The 19,700-nt window shown below is 49.7% G+C and overlaps 1 protein-coding gene across 2 annotated transcripts in view; it reads left to right on the top strand.

The window, feature by feature from the left end:
• The window catches only part of SLIT1 (slit guidance ligand 1), a 185,844-nt gene that overhangs the window by 127,831 nt on the left and 38,313 nt on the right, over positions 1 to 19,700 (top strand). For both annotated transcript variants that reach the window (XM_007963730.3, XM_073019223.1), the window contains 10 exons: positions 1,991 to 2,062; positions 2,753 to 2,896; positions 9,985 to 10,148; positions 10,986 to 11,009; positions 11,148 to 11,292; positions 11,915 to 11,989; positions 12,183 to 12,326; positions 15,483 to 15,626; positions 15,932 to 16,098; positions 18,849 to 18,981. In XM_007963730.3, coding sequence (XP_007961921.3) covers positions 1,991 to 2,062; positions 2,753 to 2,896; positions 9,985 to 10,148; positions 10,986 to 11,009; positions 11,148 to 11,292; positions 11,915 to 11,989; positions 12,183 to 12,326; positions 15,483 to 15,626; positions 15,932 to 16,098; positions 18,849 to 18,981 — 1,212 coding nt within the window. The remainder of the gene's footprint in view (positions 1 to 1,990; positions 2,063 to 2,752; positions 2,897 to 9,984; positions 10,149 to 10,985; positions 11,010 to 11,147; positions 11,293 to 11,914; positions 11,990 to 12,182; positions 12,327 to 15,482; positions 15,627 to 15,931; positions 16,099 to 18,848; positions 18,982 to 19,700) is intronic.

The raw sequence follows: 19,700 nt of genomic DNA, 5'->3' as shown, positions 1-19,700 counted from the left end.
ATGCAGAAGGAGGAGCAGGACTATGCCCCCCTCCACACAGTCCCTGCCCACCCCAGCCTCAGTGGGTCATCCTTTGGCTGCAAAGGGTTTGCTGTTCCAGCTCCCTCTTCCTCACTGGTGGACCCTCTGATGCTGGGAGCGGGAGAAGTGTGGAGAAGCTAGGCAGAGCTGTTGCCCCTGGCAACTGGGATGCACTCCCTGCCACGGTGAGGATTTTCCCAGCATTCTTTGCACAACCATCTTGGCCCTGTCCCCCCACCGAAGCCCAGTGTACTGTGCTCCTGAGGCCTCTGCGGTCACTGCAGGGCCAGTGAGCACCAGCTCCAGTTATAACATCTGCCACACTTTGCTATCTTTTATCCCAAATGTGATGAATCCCAAGATGTGGTGGGTACTGCTTGGACAGTATTTGCCCGCTCCTCCTTCCAGTATTTCCCTTCCTTCGGGCTCTACTGGGGAAGTCTGTCAATAGAGCATACAAAAGGTAGTGAAGCACCCCCATCTCCCACTCACCGAGTGCCTCACTCCCCGAGGTCCTACAGCACTTTGTCTGTACAGAGAGCACACTCAGGGTGCCCTGGAGTTGGGCGAGTTCCCTGTAGGAGGGGCCATTTGTTACTCTAGGGGATGAGTGTTTTCACCTGCTCCTTGGCAGCCCAGGACACGTGCTTGGCATAGACTAGAGGCCTGGCAAGTACAACAGAATGGAACTCCCCCGGGGAGTGTGGGAGCCTGCCAGCTCAGTGCCTTCTGTGCATGCCATCTTTTCTTGGAGCAGAGTCCAAGTAGAGGGTGGGGCTAATTGTGAATGGCACCCCTGAAGTTGTGCAGTATACACCCTACACAGCTGTACATGACAGCCTGGTGAGGGATCGTTGTCATTGGCTGAGGAGACCAGATTCTGAAAGTGGCCTGCCAAAATGCAGGGTCCTTCCTCTGAGAAGTGAATAAAGCTCTCCTAAGTTGGAACATGGCAGTCTAAAGAGGTAAAAAGTGAAGAACCCAATCAAGTGGTTTTCTGTTGTTCATGGGTACCTGGTCACAGCCTCCTCCCTGCATATAGGAACATGGATGATTCCAGTACACCCCACCAACACTGTCTATCTCGGCCATCCCTGATCTTGCCTCCCTGCTTCAGTTCCTGCCCCCTCTGCTCCATTTCCCACCCAGCAGCTTGAGGGGTGTTTCTGAAATGGGAATCTGATGCTGTCTCAATGACTTCCTGATGCTGGTTGGGTAAAGCCCAAGCTACCGCCCCATTTGTTTCCTCCATTCCAGCCACATTGGCCCTGTCACCTGTCCACACAGGACAGGCGCACACAGCTCCCCTGCAGGGCCTTTGCTGTTGCTGTGCCCCGCTCCAGGAATGATCTCGAAGCCACGTTTGAAGAAGTACCCAGCATTTTTTACTCAGCTTGAACATTTATGAGGGTAGCTTGTGGGGTCCAATTATGATATTGGGAATGGCATACGACCCTCCTCCCCAAACCTCCTGGATGCTTTCACTGTCCCCCCGAACCCACCCATGTCTACATGTGTTTTTTTTGAACTTTTGTTTTTTGTAAAAATCTATACATGGAATTCATGCTCAATGCAGAAAACTTTGAGAATGCTAAAGTATATTAAAAAAATGCTTGAAGTCCCACCATCCGGATCTCACACTACATGTGCCGTCTGGCATTCTATTTTTTCCTGTAACTCTCTGAAAATATGTTAGTTATTCTTGCCCATGGGGTTTTCTCTTCTCTCAACAATCTCCTTTTGGATTCTAGACCAGATGAATTTCCCAGGAAGCACCCCTTTGCAGCCTTCTGTGGGGTCCATGTGTGAGGGTGGTGGACAAGTTGCTATAACAAATATACACCATTAGGATGTGCTTCATGTAAATGGCTTAGGGGCAGCACTGTTGAGCTGGGGCCATCTGCAGAGCTGTGTTATCGCCCTGGTGGGCTGTCCTCTATAACTCTCCTCTCTGCTGCCTTTTCTCCAGGGTCCTCTATGGAAACAAGATCACAGACCTCCCCCGCGGTGTGTTTGGAGGCTTATACACCCTACAGCTCCTGTAAGAATGAATCCTGGGTGTCTTGGGTGGGACCCAGGGAAGGGCCAGCATTCCTCTGGCCTGCTAGACTGTCCCTTTGGGCCTCTTTGGGGTATGAAACTCAATTGAGACAGTGAGCTTGGAAGACAGGCAGACCCACTAGGGCTGAGAAAGTCTCCAGGGCTCTGTAGAGGCTAGAGAGGGAGGTAGAGGCAGCTGCACAGCTGGTCACAGGATGCCAAAGCAGAGAGGCTTCTGAGACTCAGCCCATGCTCCTGAGGAGCTCGATGTGTCTGGAGACAGAGCTTTCTCCTGCAGGGGGGCACCCAGGCCAGCTCGGCCTCCTTGAACCGTGAACTTTCAGGCAAGGATTTTCTCCCAGGGCTCAAGAGGCACAGAACACAAATGTTCCAACTCAGCTGTCTGGGGAACCCAGTGGACCTCTGGGAAGGAGGAGGAGCCCCCCCTCCAACCAAAATGCCTTTGCAAGGTGGCTCTCTGCTTTCCCAGAATCCCACAGGGCATCTCGAGCAGTTCTGGGAAAGAGAGAAGAGTGGGTTGACCGAGATGTCCCTGTGCATGGAGAAGGCCTGCTCCTGTGGGCTCCTCCCTGTAATAACGCAGGCCGGGGCCAAAGAAGGTGCCCAGGACGTGAGATGGGTCTCATGTCAAGCCTCTCTCCTCACCACTTGGTCCTGGCCCTGCCCACAGGCTCCTGAATGCCAACAAGATCAACTGCATCCGGCCTGATGCCTTCCAGGACCTGCAGAACCTCTCGCTGCTCTCCCTGTATGACAACAAGATCCAGAGCCTCGCCAAGGGCACTTTCACCTCCCTGCGGGCCATCCAGACTCTGTGAGTGCCCTGATGCCTTCTTCTTCTCCCCTCCCAGCAGGCGGGCCTGGGGGAGGTTGCAGCCTCCAGGGACAGGCAGTTGTCTGGCTCTGGGCTGCTGGGCTCACTGGGGGTGGCCTCTTACAGAGGAAGGACACAGACCTGGGTTAGACCATCCTGGGTTCAAAGTCCACCTAGGCCTCTTATTGGCTGTGTGACTCTGGGCAGTTTCTCTGGGCCTCATTTTTATTTATCCGTAAGATGGGGACGCCTTCCCATAGGGTTGTTATGAGATTAAAGAGGATGTTTGTACGAAGCTTAGCTCATTACAAGTGCTTGATAAATGCTGGCTTTAGCTAACAATAATATTGATGGTGATGATGATGATAATATATCACATTGATTCTAAGACACACGTTGTTTCCACATTAACAGCTCTGAAACTGGGATGCATGTTATAATCAGTGGTACATCACTTAGTTGGCAGCATTTTGTTTTTTATTGATAGTACAAAAAATAGTAGTGCCTCTTACAATTCATAATGTCAAATCAGATGAAATACAGTAATGACAATGGTGACTGTGAATAAAAAATTAGAGAGCAGTAAATCTGGTACTTGATTGTAATATTTTATTGTGGAAAATTATAAGCAGATTAAGAGTAATACAGTGGACCAGGCATGGTGGCTCATGCCTGTAATCCCAATACTCTGGGAGGCCAAGGCAGGAGGATTGCGCAGGAGTTCAATACCAGCTTGGGTAACATGGCTGGGCACCCCATCTCCACAAGAACTTTTTTAAAAAAGGTAGCCAGGTGTGATGGCACACACCTGTAGTCCCAGCTACCTGAGAGGCTAAAGTAGGATGATTGCTTAAGCCTAGGAGGTTCAGGCTGCAGTGAGCTGTGGTCACACCCCCTGCACTCCCACCTGGGCAACAGAGAGATCTTGTTTCAAAAAAAAAAAAAAAAAAAAAAAAAGTACTATTTTTCATCACCCAGCTTCCAATGCTGTACAATTAATTCCTTAATATCATTGAGTATCTAATTAGTGTTCAAATTTCCAAGTGTCTCTTGCATGTTATGCAATTCTTTTGTTTGTTTGTTTTTGTTGTTTGCTTTTTGAGCCAGAGTCTCGCTCTGTCACCTAGGCTGCAGTGCAATGGCACAATCTCAGCTCACTGCAACCTCCACCTCCCGGATTCAAGTGATTCTCCTGCCTCAGTCTCCAAAGTAGCAGGGATTACAGGTGCCCGCCACCACGCCCAGCTAATTTTTTGTATCTTTAATAGAGATGGAGTTTCATCTGTTGGCCAGGCTGGTCTCAAACTCCTGACCTCATGATCCACCCGCCTCGGCCTCCCAAAGAGCTGGGATTACAGATGTTAGCCACCACATCAGGATTTAAATAAAGCTTGTGCAATATAATTGGCTGATGTTGGTTTATGTTGGTTGATGTACCTCTTAAGTTGCTTTTAATCTATGTGTCCTCTTCATTTTCCTTTTCCTTGTAATTCATTTGTTGAAGACACTGCATCATTGGTTCTGTAGGGTCTACACTTTTTTGATTGCATCCCTGTGGTGTAGTTTCACGTGTTCCTCTGTCCCCTCTGTGTCCTGCAGATTGAAAATTGGATCTAGGAGCTTGGTCAGGTTCAGTTTTGATTGATTTATTTGGCAAGATGACTTTATAGATGGGATTGTGGACTTCCCATCAGGAGGCAGTCAGATGTCTGGCTGCCTCCCTTTTGTAATAAAAACAGCCATTGATCTCAGTGCTTGAATCCATTAATTCATTAGCAATCCTGAAATGGTGATTTTGAATTTGTATCAGTCTGTTTTTGTGTTACTATAAAGGAATACCAGAGACTAGGTAATTTATAAAGAAAAGAGGTTTACTTGGCTGACAGTTCTGTGGGGTATACACATATGGCACCAACATCTGCTTGGCTTCTGGTAAGGCCTCAGGAAGCTTACCATCATGGCGGAAGGTGAAGCAAGGGTAGGCATGTCACATGACAAGAGAAGGAGCAAGAGAAGGAGAGGGAGTGCCATGCTCTTTTAAATAACCAGATCTTGCATGAACTCAGAGTAAGAATTTACTCATTATCACGAGGGCAGCACCAAGCCAGTCACGAAGGATCCACTGTCATGCCTAACCTTGCTTTGCCTTCTCCCATGATTGTAAGCTTCCTGAGGCCTCACCAGAAGCCGAGTGGATGTTGGTGCCATACTTGTCCAGCCCACAGAACTGTCAGCCCAGTAAACCTCTTTTCTTTATAAATTACCTAGTCTCAGGTATTCCTTTATAGAAACACAAAAGCAGACTGATACAAATTCAACTGAACACCGAACACCGATCTGAACACCTCCCATCAGGCCCTACCTCCAACACTGGGGATTACATGAGATCTGGTGGGGACGAACATCCAAACCATATCAGAATTCTAACATTCTTTTTTCATTTCTAATGCAGTTGCGACTATGCTTTAAAACAGAATACTTATATTTAACTGGAACGTTTCCACGTAAGGAAAATTCTCATCTGCTGTGTGGTTACACTTAGGCACATAAATGGTCCTCTCATTCTACATCTTTAATTCTGAGCCTGCAATAAGACGGGATGTGCTGACTTGTGGGTCCTGTGGTGTGCATTTAATGAGCATTAATTATTAATATAACTGTGTCCGTTGTTGTCACTGTCATCCCTGCCCCTGTCTGTGCCAGGCAGTGCTCAATCATCAGATAACATCTACTTGGGGTATTGGGATAGGTTCCAAACAGGCTGAGTAAAAGGTACAGCTCGGGACCCCTGGGGACTCTGCACATCACCAGAGATGTCAGCCACAAAGACAAACTCATTAAAGTCCACAAATTCGCCTGCAGCCCAACTCCTGCTAATTAATTTACTTATAGCCAGGGAGATGAAGAGGAAGCCCCATGGGGAAACTTTGCCAAGTATGTGAAATTAGAGGGTACAGGGAGACACTGGCAAGGTGGACTATTTGAAGCAGCTGGCAGAATGTCTGAAAGAAACATGCTAAGGAGATTTACTGGCCAGGGACCCACACACAGGAAAACCTTGGGGATGGGGAATGGAGTGAGAGACTCATGTGAGCCATTGTTATTTGCATGTATTATCTTAATACTTAACAGAGATGCTATGAAGATAGGTGCTATCATCCTGATTTTACCTAAAACAAAGATTGAGGGAGGTTATGTGACACACCCAATGTTGCAGAACATTCGGTAAAACAGGAATTTGATCTCAGGCATCTCTTCACCATCACCGAGAAATTACTTAGCTTCCCCTTTAATTGTGCTTTTTCTGTAAGAACAGAACTCATTATTGAAGGCTGTAAAGCAACACTGAACTTTCATGCACATCTATTAGATGTTAACGACTACAATTTGGAACAAGAATAAAAGAAATATAAATCCAAGGTACTAATCAAGTAATATTATTGAACCTCAAGTGGTTCAGCTTCTTGACTGAGTCTTATTTTATTAAACCTGAGCAGATTTAAATTTACCAAATCATATTTGATTTGTCTGTAGCTCCAAGATCTGTGGCTGAGTTCCTGTGTAACACTGTTGATTTTGCTGCAGTTTTACTTGCCCCAAGAGATTTAACATTTAAAAAAAAAAGAAATAGCCCTATTGAGGTATAACTTACATACTAAAATTCACCTGTTCTAAGTATACAATTCAATGATTTTTAGTAAATTTCCAGAGTTCAACTATCACTATGATTCAACTTTAGAACATTTCCATCACCTTGCCTTCAAAATCCCTTGTCCCCATTTCCAGACTCAGCCACTGGCCATCACTGATCTATTTCCTTTCTCTGTAGACTGCCTTTTCTGGACATTTCATAAAAATGGAATCGTGCAGTCCAGGTGCAGTGGCTCACACCTGTAATCCCAGTCTTTGGGAGGCTGAGGTGGGCAGATCACCTGAGGCCAGGAGTTTGAGGCTAGCCTGGGCAACATAGTGAAATCCCCATCTCTACACAAAATTCTTAAAAATTAGCCAGGTGTGGTGGTTTGTACCTGTGGTCCCAAGTACTCAAGAGGCTGAGATGGGAGGATTCCTTGAGCCCAGAAGTTCAAGGATGCAGTGAGCTGATTGTACTACTGCACTTAGGCTGGGTGACAGCCTGAGACCCTGACTCCAAAAAAAAAAAAAAAAAAAAGGAATCATACAATGTGTCATCTTTTGTGACTGACTTCTTTCTTTAGCATAATGTTTTTGAGGCTCATTCATACTGTGGCATGTATCAGTACTTTGTTCCTTTTGATCGCCAAATAATTTTTCCGTTGTGTAAATAGACCACAATTTGCTTGTCCATTCCAGGTGATGGACATTTGGGGCGGTTTCCACCTTAGGGACATTATGAACAATGCTGCTATGAATATTCACTGACAAATCTTTGTGTGAACCAACATTTTCATTTCTTTTTTGTTTTTTTGAGATGGAATTTCGCTCTGTCGCCCAGGCTGGAGTGCAGTGGCGCAATCTTGGCTCACTGCATCCTCCACCTCTTGGGTTAAAGCAATTCTCTGCCTCAGCCTCCTGAGTAGCTGGGATTACAGGTGCTCACCACCACACCTGGCTAATTTTTTTTGGCATTTTTAGTAGAGACAGGGTTTTACCATCTTGTCCAGGCTGATCTTGAACTCCTAACCTCATGATCCACCCGCCTCAGCCTCCCAAAGTGCTGGGATTACAGGCATGAGCCACCGCGTCTGGCCAACATTTTCATTTCTTTTGGAATTTCTGGTTCATATAGTAAATTCCTGTATAACTTTTTTAAAGAAATTGCCAGTGTTTTCCAAAGTGGCTGTACCATTTTGCATTCCCACCAGTGGTGTATTATGAGGGCTCCAAATTTCTCTCATTCTCATCCTCACCAACACTTGGTATTGTCTTTTTTTTTTTTTTTTTTTTGCATGTTGATTCTAGCCATCCTAGTGGGTATGAAGTAGTATCTCATCGTGGTTTTAATTTGCATTTCCCTAATGACTAATGATTTTGAGCCTCTGCCTCCACAGATTTTTAGCTGTGACTCCTTAATGCATATATCTAGAAAGACACTGAGAATTAGTCCTCTCTTCCTTTCCTTCCGCTGCCAGAACTGTTCACAGAGGCAGCTGCATGGCCACATATGCAGCACATTTTTGGGTGTTCCTTTAACAGTTATTTTTTCCCAAATGGATTTTTTTTCTTCCTCCTGAGTGTTTTCCCTTTCCAGCTTCCTGCCCTTTGAAACTGTTAAAAATTCTAATTTGTATAAAATACTAAAGTTTACACAGAAGCCACCTGTCTCTGTGGGTGGTTCAAGTTTTATAGGTTGTTTTTGGCACAGCCTGTTTTTAAGAAGGAGATATTCTACGCCACACACCTTGAGTATTTTAATACATGCCTAAACAACACAATTAGATTGACTTTGCACAATTTTCTGCCAAGATGGTAATAAAGGGAAGCAAGTGGTTCAGGCAGGGGCTGGGGCACTAAGTCACAGGCAGATGTGGATGGGCAGCTGGGGAGGAGTCATAAGCAGTCCTTAAATCCTGGTATGTTTTAAATTAGCTACAAACTCTGCCTCCAGGATATCAGCAAACACACCCTGTCTGTGGAAACTGAAAGTTTAATAGGGGAAATAAATGTTGAGCTTGATGCAGAAGAGGTAGGAGGGGCCTGGTCCACCTGGTGGAGCTGAGAGGAGCAAGAACTCAGGTGGGAAATAGGGAAGGACACTGCAAAGGAGAGGTGGCGGGGACCCAGTTTCCAACCGGGGGCCGGAGGGCAGAGCCCAGGAGGTGTGGATGGCAGAGAGCACCGCCAAGGTCTGAGCTGAGCTGGGCACAGACCCTGGGCAAGGGTTTACTCTTCTGCTTGGAGAGTTCTGCAGCCCCTTGCAGGGGCCTGGGCTGAGACCAGTAAGTCAGATGGCCTGAACTGATGGCACTTAGATGGAGGAAAAGTGGCATGGCAGGGCAAGTCCCTTTGAGTTGGCCCGCTGCTCTGTCTCCCCGTACTTCGTTTTCTTTTTCTTTTTCTTTCTTTTTTTTTTTAATTTGAGACGGAGTTTTGCTCTTGTTGCCCAGGCTGGAGCGCAGTGGCGCAATCTCAGCTCACCGCAACCTCTGCCTCCCAGGTTCAAGCGATTGTCCAGAGCCAGGACAGGTGTAGGAATGCTCTTCCCAGGCTGCCTCGGTTTGGACAGCCATGAGCAGGGCATGCCCAGTGCTGTGGTGGCTCAGAGGTGGCTGGTCTGAACCCACTGTTTGTTGGAGCCCGCCTATGGGCATATGCCAGCATGGGGTTGCACACATCACGGCCATCTGCTCCCTGCTACCATCCCCAGGTTTACCCTGCTGACAACACAGGCAGCCTGCAAGAGAATCGGAGTGATTCCCCAGGAAGGGGCTGCTCAGTCATGGTTTCTGAGTTTTCTTTGTGTTGAGAGACAGCTGTTAAATGGTCAAGGAGAGGTCACTCCTGTGGTCTGGGGTGGGGTTGGTGACTCCCTGTAAAGCCCAGGGACTCCAGCAGGCCTTGCCACCCTGGCCCCAGCACTCCCTATAGGAGACAGGCTGCTACCTGAGTCTGAAGGAAAGGGGACAAACCAGGACCCATGGCCACTGGGGAGGGTCAGAGGCTACGGCCTGGGCACCTGCAGTCCTGGGTTTTGTTAACTTCTCTGGGCCTTGGCTTCCTTGCCTGTGAAAGGCCAGGGGTGCTCTGGGCAGTCTCTGGGTCCTTCCTGTCTCCGCTCATGCTTGTGAAATGTCGCAGGGCAGAGGGAGGGAAAGGTGAGTGGAAAGAGAGGGGGCAGAATGAGGCTTGATGGGGAGTAGGACAGGGACAGCAGGAAGCTCCGGGTGGCAGAGACTTTTCCCCTGTAGTGCGCTGGCAGGACCGCTCCAGAGCTGATGGGCTGCACCCTGGGGGTTCAGCCCACTCTCCCTTTCCCGCTGTGGCCAACCCTAGGCTCCAGGCCACAGGCAGCCTCCTTGGCCCCAGCCACAACAAGGCCCTGTCCAGGTGGAGGTCAGCATGGGTTTGCAGCCCTTGTTTCTCATAGCTGATCTGCCTGCTTTGGACAGGCACCTGGCCCAGAACCCTTTCATTTGCGACTGTAACCTCAAGTGGCTGGCAGACTTCCTGCGCACCAATCCCATTGAGACAAGTGGGGCCCGCTGTGCCAGTCCCCGGCGCCTCTCCAACAAACGCATCGGGCAGATCAAGAGCAAGAAGTTCCGGTGCTCAGGTACCTGCCTGCCTGCCCACCTGCCCACCTGCCTCCTGTCCACCTGCATACCTGCCCGCCTGCCCACCTGTTCACCTACCTGCCTCCCTACCAGCCTGCCTGCCTACCTGTCTGCTTGTCTGTCTGTCTTCAGCCTGCTCAGGGACCCCCTGATGTTTCCTGGATGGCTCCCACAAAGGTGTCTTTCATTACTGTGAATCCAGGCTGGAGGGTGTGGGCCCAAAATTCTAGACTTGATCTGAATGGTAGTTCAGTCTCACTTCATTTTATTGAGGCCTAGGGAAGAAGCAAGGCTTGCTGAAGGTCCCAGAGGGAGGACTCAGGTTCCTCCGCTTTCAGCCAGTTCTCTCTTATGCCTTTGTTGTCAAGTCTTTTAAGACACTCAGGAGGCCTGGGAACCCTCCTTGGTGAGATAGGAGCCTCCTCCAGGCTTTGGGATGCAGAAACAGCCTTAGCAATTGTAGTCCACATGGCATCTGGCTGGGGACAGTGTGGGGCAGCTTCTGAGCCTAGATCCTGGTCAAGGACCTGACGCCACCTGTACCCCATCCCTACCTGTAAAGTTAGCACAGTCCCCACCGTGTGCCATTGCAAGCGAGAGCTTGATGGTTTTGGCACTCCTTCCAAGAGGTTTAATTGGATGCGACACCCCCAGCGTCAGCCTGGGCAAGGAACATGCGTGCTGTGTAGCTCACCCTTCTGCACACAGGGACTGGGTAGATGGGCTCCTCAGCCCTGTCTGGGGTGCCTTCAGCTGAGCAGTGGGGCTGGGGCCTGGGCTGTTACTGCAGGTCCTGGCTGATTCCTGCATTGTGGTATTTCTGCTTCTCTCCCCAGCTAAAGAGCAGTACTTCATTCCAGGTAAGAGAGTGGGGGGAGCCAAGGCCAGCCTGGTGGGAGTGGTGGCAGTGGGTGGGCAGGCTGGGGGCCTTGGTTGGCACAGACTGCTGGGAGCCTGCCCTGGGCCCCTCAGCCCCTGCCCCCACCCTCTCATGGCAGGCACAGAGGATTACCAGCTGAACAGCGAGTGCAACAGTGACGTGATCTGTCCCCACAAGTGCCGCTGTGAGGCCAGCGTGGTGGAGTGCTCCAGCCTGAAGCTCACCAAAATCCCTGAGCGCATCCCCCAGTCCACGGCCGAACTGTGAGGGTCCCCGCCCCCGCCAGCCCTCCCCTGTCTCTAGCTACCACTAACCCTCCTTGGCCTACTCCAGGATTTTCTTGGTCCAGCCCTGTCTGGGGCTGAACCACTAGAGCCTTTGGCTCAGGACATGCCAGCTGCTGGCTTGGGCAGGAAGAAACCCCATCCCGGCTGCCCTCTGCTTCATTTACAGCCCCCCTCACCCCTCAAAAGCAGATGCCAGTCTCTGGCACTCAGGGCAGGTCACCAGCCTGAATCAGGGATGGCTTTTCTCAACGATGCGTTTGTCTTCTTCTGGGGGCATGATTCCAAAACCCTTTGTTATTTTTATTCCTCTATCTAAAAATATGAATTTGTGTACACATATGTCTATGTGCATAGATGCCTGCAAGCATCTGTCATTTACGTCTGTAAATTTTTCGTGGCATTTTTAATGTTAAAAATATCCCCATTCATATCCTCTCCCAGTGCTAGGCCCAGCCTTCCTTTCAATAGGATCAGTTTGCTTTGCCAGATACATTCTTCCGGGAGTCTTCTCTGTTTGAGTCCCAAATATTCTCAGTTTGGAAGGGATTTGAAATGTCTATCATTTGTGAACGTGCAAGTTCATTCTTGCCTCTTACAGGCGATTGAATAACAATGAGATTTCCATCCTGGAGGCCACTGGGATGTTTAAAAAACTGACACATCTGAAGAAAATGTGAGTTACCTGTTGGCGAGAAGGCGTCTGTTGGGATGCTGGCCGGGGATGGAGAAGGGAAATGCCAGGGTGGGGGCAGCTCCCACTGTGGGGGCCAGGGCTCTGTGCATGGGGGTGTTGCCTGCAGGAAGGGAGGGGCCTGAGCTCCTGGGTGCTGGCCATGTGTAATCCTCCCCCTCACCTCTTCTCCCAGCAACCTGAGCAACAATAAGGTGTCAGAAATTGAAGATGGGGCCTTCGAGGGCGCAGCCTCTGTGAGTGAGCTGCACCTGACTGCCAACCAGCTGGAGTCCATCCGGAGCGGCATGTTCCGGGGTCTGGATGGCTTGAGGACCCTGTGAGTGTGCAGGGCTGGGGAGCAGGGTGGGCCAGCTGCAGGAGGTAGGTGAAGCCAAGGGAAAGGAAGAGAGAGGCTGGAGGGGCCCCTCCCCTGGGCCCAGCTCGCAGGCAGATGGGGAGAACTGAGGATCCTGACTGCGTTGGGACAGGTAATCAAGTGTTGGTGACTCTCTGGTGAGGCCTGTTCTCTTGTACCCTGGGGCATGGGGCCGACGCCTGGTTGGCATCAAGGGATGGAGACATGTGGGCCCTCCTAGAGGTCCCTTCCCATTGCCCTCTGGTCAGGCTGCAAGAGCACAGCATGAGTTCAGGAGTGGCTGGCACTACTGCAGGCAGGAGGGGCTGGATGACCTTGCCAGGGTGACTTAGGGGTGTAGATGGGGGAGCAGCGATGTTGCACTGTCCCTGAGATGCTGGGATCCCATAACCCCCAGCCCAGCCTGAGCTGACCAAAATCTGGAGCTCAGTGGGATCCTGGGGTCACCCACTCCTCCATGATGCAGGACACCCCATCCATCTGCCCCAGCAGAGCTGGCTCTTCAGATGATCCTGTGGGTGTGCAGCACGTCCCATAGACAGGGCAGTCCATCGGATCTCCCACAGAGATGGAAATGTTTCATGTCTATGCTGTCCAGACCAGCCACCTCATGTGGCTGTGGAGCAGTTGAAATGTGGCTAGTGCTACTGAGGCACGGAATTTTGAATTTCATTTTATTTTAATGCATTTAAATCTAAATAGCTACATGTGGCTAGTGGCTACCATATTGGACACCACAGCTCTAGGAAGCCACTTGCCCGGGTATAAGTCCCAAATCTGCAGCAGGATGTAGATTTGTCTCTGAGCACATATCATGGAAATTTTAGAAGTAGATGAATGTGTGACGGGACTCCCTGTGGATTTTTGTTCCTTTATTTTACAAAAAGCAAATTTTATTATGCACTATGTTTTGCAGCTTGCTGTTTTCACCTGTGAATATAGCTTTGCCATCTTTCCAGGCTGTTCCTACAGGCTGCCTCATTTTTCTTTAAGCTTACCTAGTATTCCTTAAATGTGGGCGTGGGGGCTGTCTAGTCAGCTGCATTCTTTCCAAGGAAGATAGGACAGAGGAGAAGAGAAGGGCCCATACTCCATCACTATCCAGAAATGACCACTGTTAATTGTTGGTATAAACAACTGTCTTTCCAGTCTTTTACATATCTCTAAACCTGCATATGCATACATGTGCACACACATACATACATGCATACATGCATGCATACAGAAATATTCTAATGGAATAGTACATTTTATTTAGTAACTTGCTTTTTCCTTAAACTTAATATGAGCACTATTACATATTAAAATTTTTTTCCATTCCACATTTAATTCCTAATACAAAAAAAGTATTCTGCATCAATTTGAATGACCAGGTATTATATAATTATTGGCAAAGTAGGCTGTTTCTATTTTGTTTTTTATAAGCAGTGTTGTAGTGATACCTGCCTTAGTGAGTTCAGGCTGCTATAATAAAGTGCCACAGATGGGAGTTTTATAGACAACAGAAGTTCTAAAGGCTGGAAGTCTGAGACCAGGGTGCCATCATGGACGGGTTCTGGTGAGGGCCTTCTTCTGCGTTGCAGACTTCTGACTTCTCATTGTGTCCTCACATGGTAGAAAGAGGGCAAGAGAGCTCTCTGGGATCTCCTTGATAAGGGCACTAACTCCGTTCATGAGGGCTCCACCCTTATGACCTCATCACCTCCCAAAGACCCCCCCACATCCTAATCCCATCACACTGGGGATTAGGACTTCAACATAGGGATTGGAGGGGAACACATTCATTCTGTGACAATATCTTTATTGTGAAGTTCATGGATAATGCATGATGATACTCTTGTTAGGAATTCCTAAAGATGGAGTAGTCTGGTGAAAACATGAAGTGTCGTTTTAGGGATTTTGATACATCTCACCAAATGCACTTCCAGGGGGGTACAAAGGCATCTCCTGCCAGTGTGTGGAAGTGCCCAGTCACTCAGACTGTCACAGATCCTGAACGTCATTATTATTATTATATTTTTCATTCTTTTTCAATTTGGCAGGCAAAAAATCAATATTGCTTAAATGTCTTTGATTAGTAGTAACATTGAACATTTTTGTGAATGTTGGTAAACCATTTTAATTTCTTTTGTGAGCTGGCTATTCTGTGTTGGCTTGTTTTTTGTTTTTGCTTTTGGTTGGGGAGTGGAATTGAGCTGAGTTTTTGTTGTTATTGTTGTTGTTGTTTAGGGAGACAGGGTCTTGCTCTGTTTCCCAGGCAGCTGGGGTGCTGTCATGCCATCATAGCTTACTGTAACCTTGAACTCCTGGGCTCAAGAGATCCTCCTACCTCAACCTCCCAAGCAGCTGGGACTACAAGTGCACACCACCATGCCTGGCTAAGTTTTACATTTTTTTGTAGAGAGCAGGTCTCACTATATTGCCCAGGCCGGTCTCAAACTCCTGGTTTCAAGTAATCCTTGGCCTCCCAAAGTGCTGGTTTTACAGGCATGAGTCACTGCATCAGGCTTGGGCTGGGTTTTTGAAGATGAGCAGCAGTTTTCCCAGATGTAGATGAGGAAAAAGAGTATTCTAGAAAACTGTCACAGCGGTGTAGCAGGCTGAGGGCTGGTCCATCTCTGGGGAGGCAGGCAGGTGCCAGGGCTGAGATGGTCCGGGTCTGGGTGGACATGGTCTCAGATCAGAGTAAGGAGTTTCAGCATGACTCTGTGGGCAGTTTGGAGGCCGTTAGTGGACTTGAAGCTGGAGAGTGATATGATGGATTAGGTTTTAGGAAGTCTCCTGGGCACTGATATGGAGCGTGGCCTAAAGACGGGCAGGAACTCTGGTCACCCAGGGCATGGAGGTGAGGCCAGCATGGGGGCCGGGACAATGGCAGCGAGAGAGGGAGACAGAGCCTCGAGGCTTCTCAGAGGCAGGGCAGGTGTCTGGAGTGGGCACAGGTGTGTAGAACTCGCCTCACCTGGCCGGGGCCTGACTGGCGCGGGTTCCTGGCTCTGCGGCTCGGGGTCTGTGGAGGAGAGCTGTGAACGAGCCAGGGTGGCTGAAGCTGCGTGGCCCAGGTGGACGGCTGGCTGGCCTGCAAGGGCCCCCTTCCCCTCCCCCGCTCCTCCCCAGGATGCTGCGGAACAACCGCATCAGCTGCATCCACAACGACAGCTTCACGGGCCTGCGCAACGTCCGGCTCCTCTCGCTCTACGACAACCAGATCACCACCGTGTCCCCAGGGGCCTTTGACACCCTCCAGTCCCTCTCCACGCTGTGAGTTCGGCCTCCAGGACAGGCGGGCGGGGGCTCTGGAAGCAACTGTCCCAAGGGTGTGGTCCTCTCAGGCAGCCCCTTTGAAAGCGCTCACCCCGGGGGTGCTGGGTCTTCGTGGTTTGCTGAAATGTGGGTTCCACATTTCGAGGTCTCCCTCCGGTCCTGAGAGCCGGTCCTCTTGGTGACGGGTGGTGGTCTGGGAGACAGTGCCGTGTGGCCGTGTAGCTGTGGTGGACAAGAGGGGTTTGCTGGGACCTCTGAGAGGGGCAGAGTTTCTCCATGGTCGCCTGGCCTGCCTCTTCCAGGAACCTCCTGGCCAACCCTTTCAACTGCAACTGCCAGCTGGCCTGGCTGGGAGGCTGGCTACGGAAGCGCAAGATCGTGACGGGGAACCCGCGATGCCAGAACCCTGACTTCTTGCGGCAGATTCCCCTGCAGGACGTGGCCTTCCCTGACTTCAGGTGTGAGGAAGGTAATTCGTGGCCCCCCGGTGGCGAGGCAGAGGGAGCCCTGGGTCCAACCAGTGGGGTGGGGCAGGTTAGGAAGATGGGGTGGACAGGCAGCACCCCCTGGCATGCCCTTGAGGGGAGAGGTTTGGTGGGGAGGGGGGACCCTGTTTTCAGGAGAGGCGAGGAGATGCCCCTGCCTGGTGGTGTCTTTGTGTGGTTGTAAGAGCAATAAAGTTCCTATCCTTAAAAAATGGGAAAATACGGATAAAAGAAGGAAATAAACTTTACCTCTTATCCTATCACTCAGAGAAAACAGTTCCTGTTTTAGTGTAGTTTCTTTCTGTAATTTTGGTGAACTCAGACCTGCCTTTTTACTGTCCCTAAGTGCTCTAGACTCATGGGGTCACCTTATCTTAATATGCAATGGAACCCTTTCAAATCCCCCTCCCCTGTATGTAGGAAACCCTAGTCAGTCTGCTCCAATGCCCTGTTTCCTGGGACTTCTCAGGGTAGCCCCATCCCTCATTTTTCCCCACAGCACCAAGCACAGAAGATGGCTGTAGGAAGCAGATTTTTCTCAGTGCAGCCATCCTGTCCTTAGCATCTCTCAGCACCCTGCCGCAGGGAATTTCTCCCTGGCTGACCTCAGCTTCCAGCCCCCTTCTCCGCTTCTGGGTGCTAAGTTGCCTCCCTTCTCCCTGGTCTCTCTCTTTCTTGCCCTCTACCCGCCGCCCCCAGTAGCCTACTCCCGGCGGCAGCTCCACCCTCAGCTGGCCCGGCCAGGCCACGTGGCAGTGGGGAGCTTTGACTTTCACCCCAAGAAACACCATCAGGGTATTTTTCTAAACAAAAGTAATGAATTTTCTAAGAATACTTTTGCTTCCGACTTTTAAAATTAAAAAAAGACTACTATTTACATAATATCTTTTATTAAGTCATACAATAATAGCTTGCAAGTCTTTTTACAAAATTCTGATTTGTTTAAAACCTAACTATGTATTTGGGGCATTTTCTCATGCCATTAACTATCCTTTGGAAGCATTATTTTTTCCAAGATACAGTTTCCTTTTATCATTATTACAAAAGAAATGCATCCTCATTCCTTAAAAACAACAACAACCAAGGACAACCAGAAGGAGGATTAAAAAAAGTTACTGACAGGCCAGGTTTGGAGGCTCATGCCTGTAATTCCAGCACTTTGGGAGGCTGAGGTGGGCAGATCCCTGAGGTCAGGAGTTCAAGACCAGTTTGGCCAACATGGTGAAACCCTCTCTCTACTAAAACTACAAAAATTAGCCAGGCATGGTGGCGCATGCCTGTAGGCCCAGCTACTTGGGAGGCTGAGGCAGGAGAATCTTTAGAATTCGGGAGGTGGAGGCTGCAGTGAGCTGAGACTGTACCATTGCACTCCAGCCTGGGCAACAGAATGAGAATCTGTTTCAAAAAAAAAAAATTACTGATGTGCCCACTACCCCCCCAGCCCCCATGCCCCAACTCTGGATAACTCCTGTCGACATTTGCTATGTGGTTTTCCAGATATTTGCTGTGTGCTCATGTGCACGAGTGTGGCACACAAAGGATCTTGCAGGGGAACCTGTGAAAACCGCTATCTGGAAGGCACCACAATTGATGTAAGCAGCCACTGCTGCTGGGCATTCAGACAACCTCCCCAGTCCCACTTCAATGCATTGTGCTGCCAGGAGCACCCTTCTAGATGCTCCCTACATATATATTCCACTCCCCGCTAGAACAGCTTCCTAGAGGTGAAAGGATGTGAATATTTCTAAGATGTTGCTGCTGAGAACCTGGTGGCCAATGGAGCAGGTGCTGGAGGCAGGCTGCTTGCTCCAGGCTGGGGCAAGTTTCTGAACCACTCTGTCCTTCGTTTCCTCATTGCTCCAATGGGCTGATAGTAACATATTCACTAGAGAGCTGTTCTGAGGACTCAGTGACTTCACCCTTATCATGTGGGGCCTGCATAACTGATGGTCACTGTCACTGGGGAGCATGTGCTACCAGCATCCTAGTGTCCTCAAGAACTCTGACCGTGGTGATATTATCATCTCTCGGACACCCAGTCAGCAGAAAGGAAGGCGCAGATTTATTGAATAGATGAATGAATCAATGAAGGGATGGTGTGGTATTGAGGGCTCAGATTTAGCTTCAGCCAGACCTGGGCTCAGACTCTGCATTGCCTTGGACCAACTTTATGAGTCAAGCAAGTTGCCTAACGTCTCCAGAGCTCAGTAAAATGGAAATTTATCCACTTGTTCATTCATTCGCTCAACTCATGTGTTTTGAGGGCTGCTGCGTGCCAGGCACTGCACTAGGCACTGGGATCTATCAATGAAAAAAGAGGAGAAAAGAGGCCCAGCTCTCCGTCCTCCTCGTGCCTGCATTCTAGGGGCAAGGCTGCACCCCTGACTGCACTGTTGAGGAGACAATGTCGATCCAGTGCCCGGAGTAGCCGGCACTCCAGGGATGGGATGGTGTGCGGGCCATCGTCCTGCCCTACTTCGACAAGGTCCACTTTGAGTTTCAGGAGAAAGAGATCAACTCAAGACCTATTTTAACCTCAAAACTGCTCTGGGGGCTTCATTCCTAGTGGTGGTGGTGGCTCGGGGGGAGGTGTGGTGCAGAGACTTGCTGATGGCAGAGGTAGTGTCAGAAGGGTCTTCTGTTCTGAGAGACCCCAGAGCATGGCCCCGACTATAGGAGGCCCTACAGCGGCTCGTCCCCCTTCCTGACAGGGACTTTGTGCCTTCTTCCCTAGGCCAGGAGGAGGGGGGCTGCCTGCCGCGCCCGCAGTGCCCACAGGAGTGTGCCTGCCTGGACACTGTGGTCCGATGCAGCAACAAGCACCTGCGGGCCCTGCCCAAGGGCATTCCCAAGAATGTCACAGAACTGTGAGTAGCTCAAGGCCTTGCCCCCTTCATGGGGGTCCACCGGATGGGGACAGCGGGGACATTTCCTGAGGGGCTGGGGCCTGGCAGTGGGAGGAGGAGGTGACCCAGGGCAGGCATTAGCTGACTAGGAGCTGGAGTTTGGGCTTTGCAGAAAACACTGCCTCCAGGAAGGCTTTGAGCTTCTCTTCGATTCCCCCTCTGCAGTCACCTGATACCACATGGCAGCGAGTGCTTCCTCCCTTTAAGCTCTGCCTTTAAAACAAGGAAAACATTGCTTTCCCACCTATCATTGTGTCACGCTCCTGTGTCATGAAGACTTACAAATGTGATTTTTGTACCAGCAGTGTAATGTTCTTCACAGGAATCTACTATGATCCAGATAACAAACCCCCTTTTGTTGCATATTTAAGTTGTTTCCAATTTTTTTTACTGTCATAAATAGAACCAATGCTAACACCCCTTCACTGAAATCGCCAGTCAAAGAGCGGTACGTTTTCAGGACTCTTGCTGCCTTTTGCCTGATGGTCTTCCAAGAAAATCTGTTTCCTTTGCACTCCCATTGACAATGTGAGAAGGTGGCCTTCTTGCTTCCCTGGGTCAGCACTGAGTATGGCGGTGCTGAAATCCTGGCTGATTGGTATTTGGTATCTGAGCGCATGTGCAGGATTGGACATAGATGCATTTGACAAACAGGGATGGAGACCTGGGACCACTTCAGC

This window comes from Chlorocebus sabaeus, chromosome 9 (genome assembly GCF_047675955.1).
Source record: "Chlorocebus sabaeus isolate Y175 chromosome 9, mChlSab1.0.hap1, whole genome shotgun sequence".
NCBI classification, from domain to species: Eukaryota; Metazoa; Chordata; class Mammalia; order Primates; family Cercopithecidae; genus Chlorocebus; species Chlorocebus sabaeus.
The sequence above is the reverse complement of the archived record's forward strand: the minus strand, read 5'-3'. Positions and strand labels throughout refer to the sequence as shown.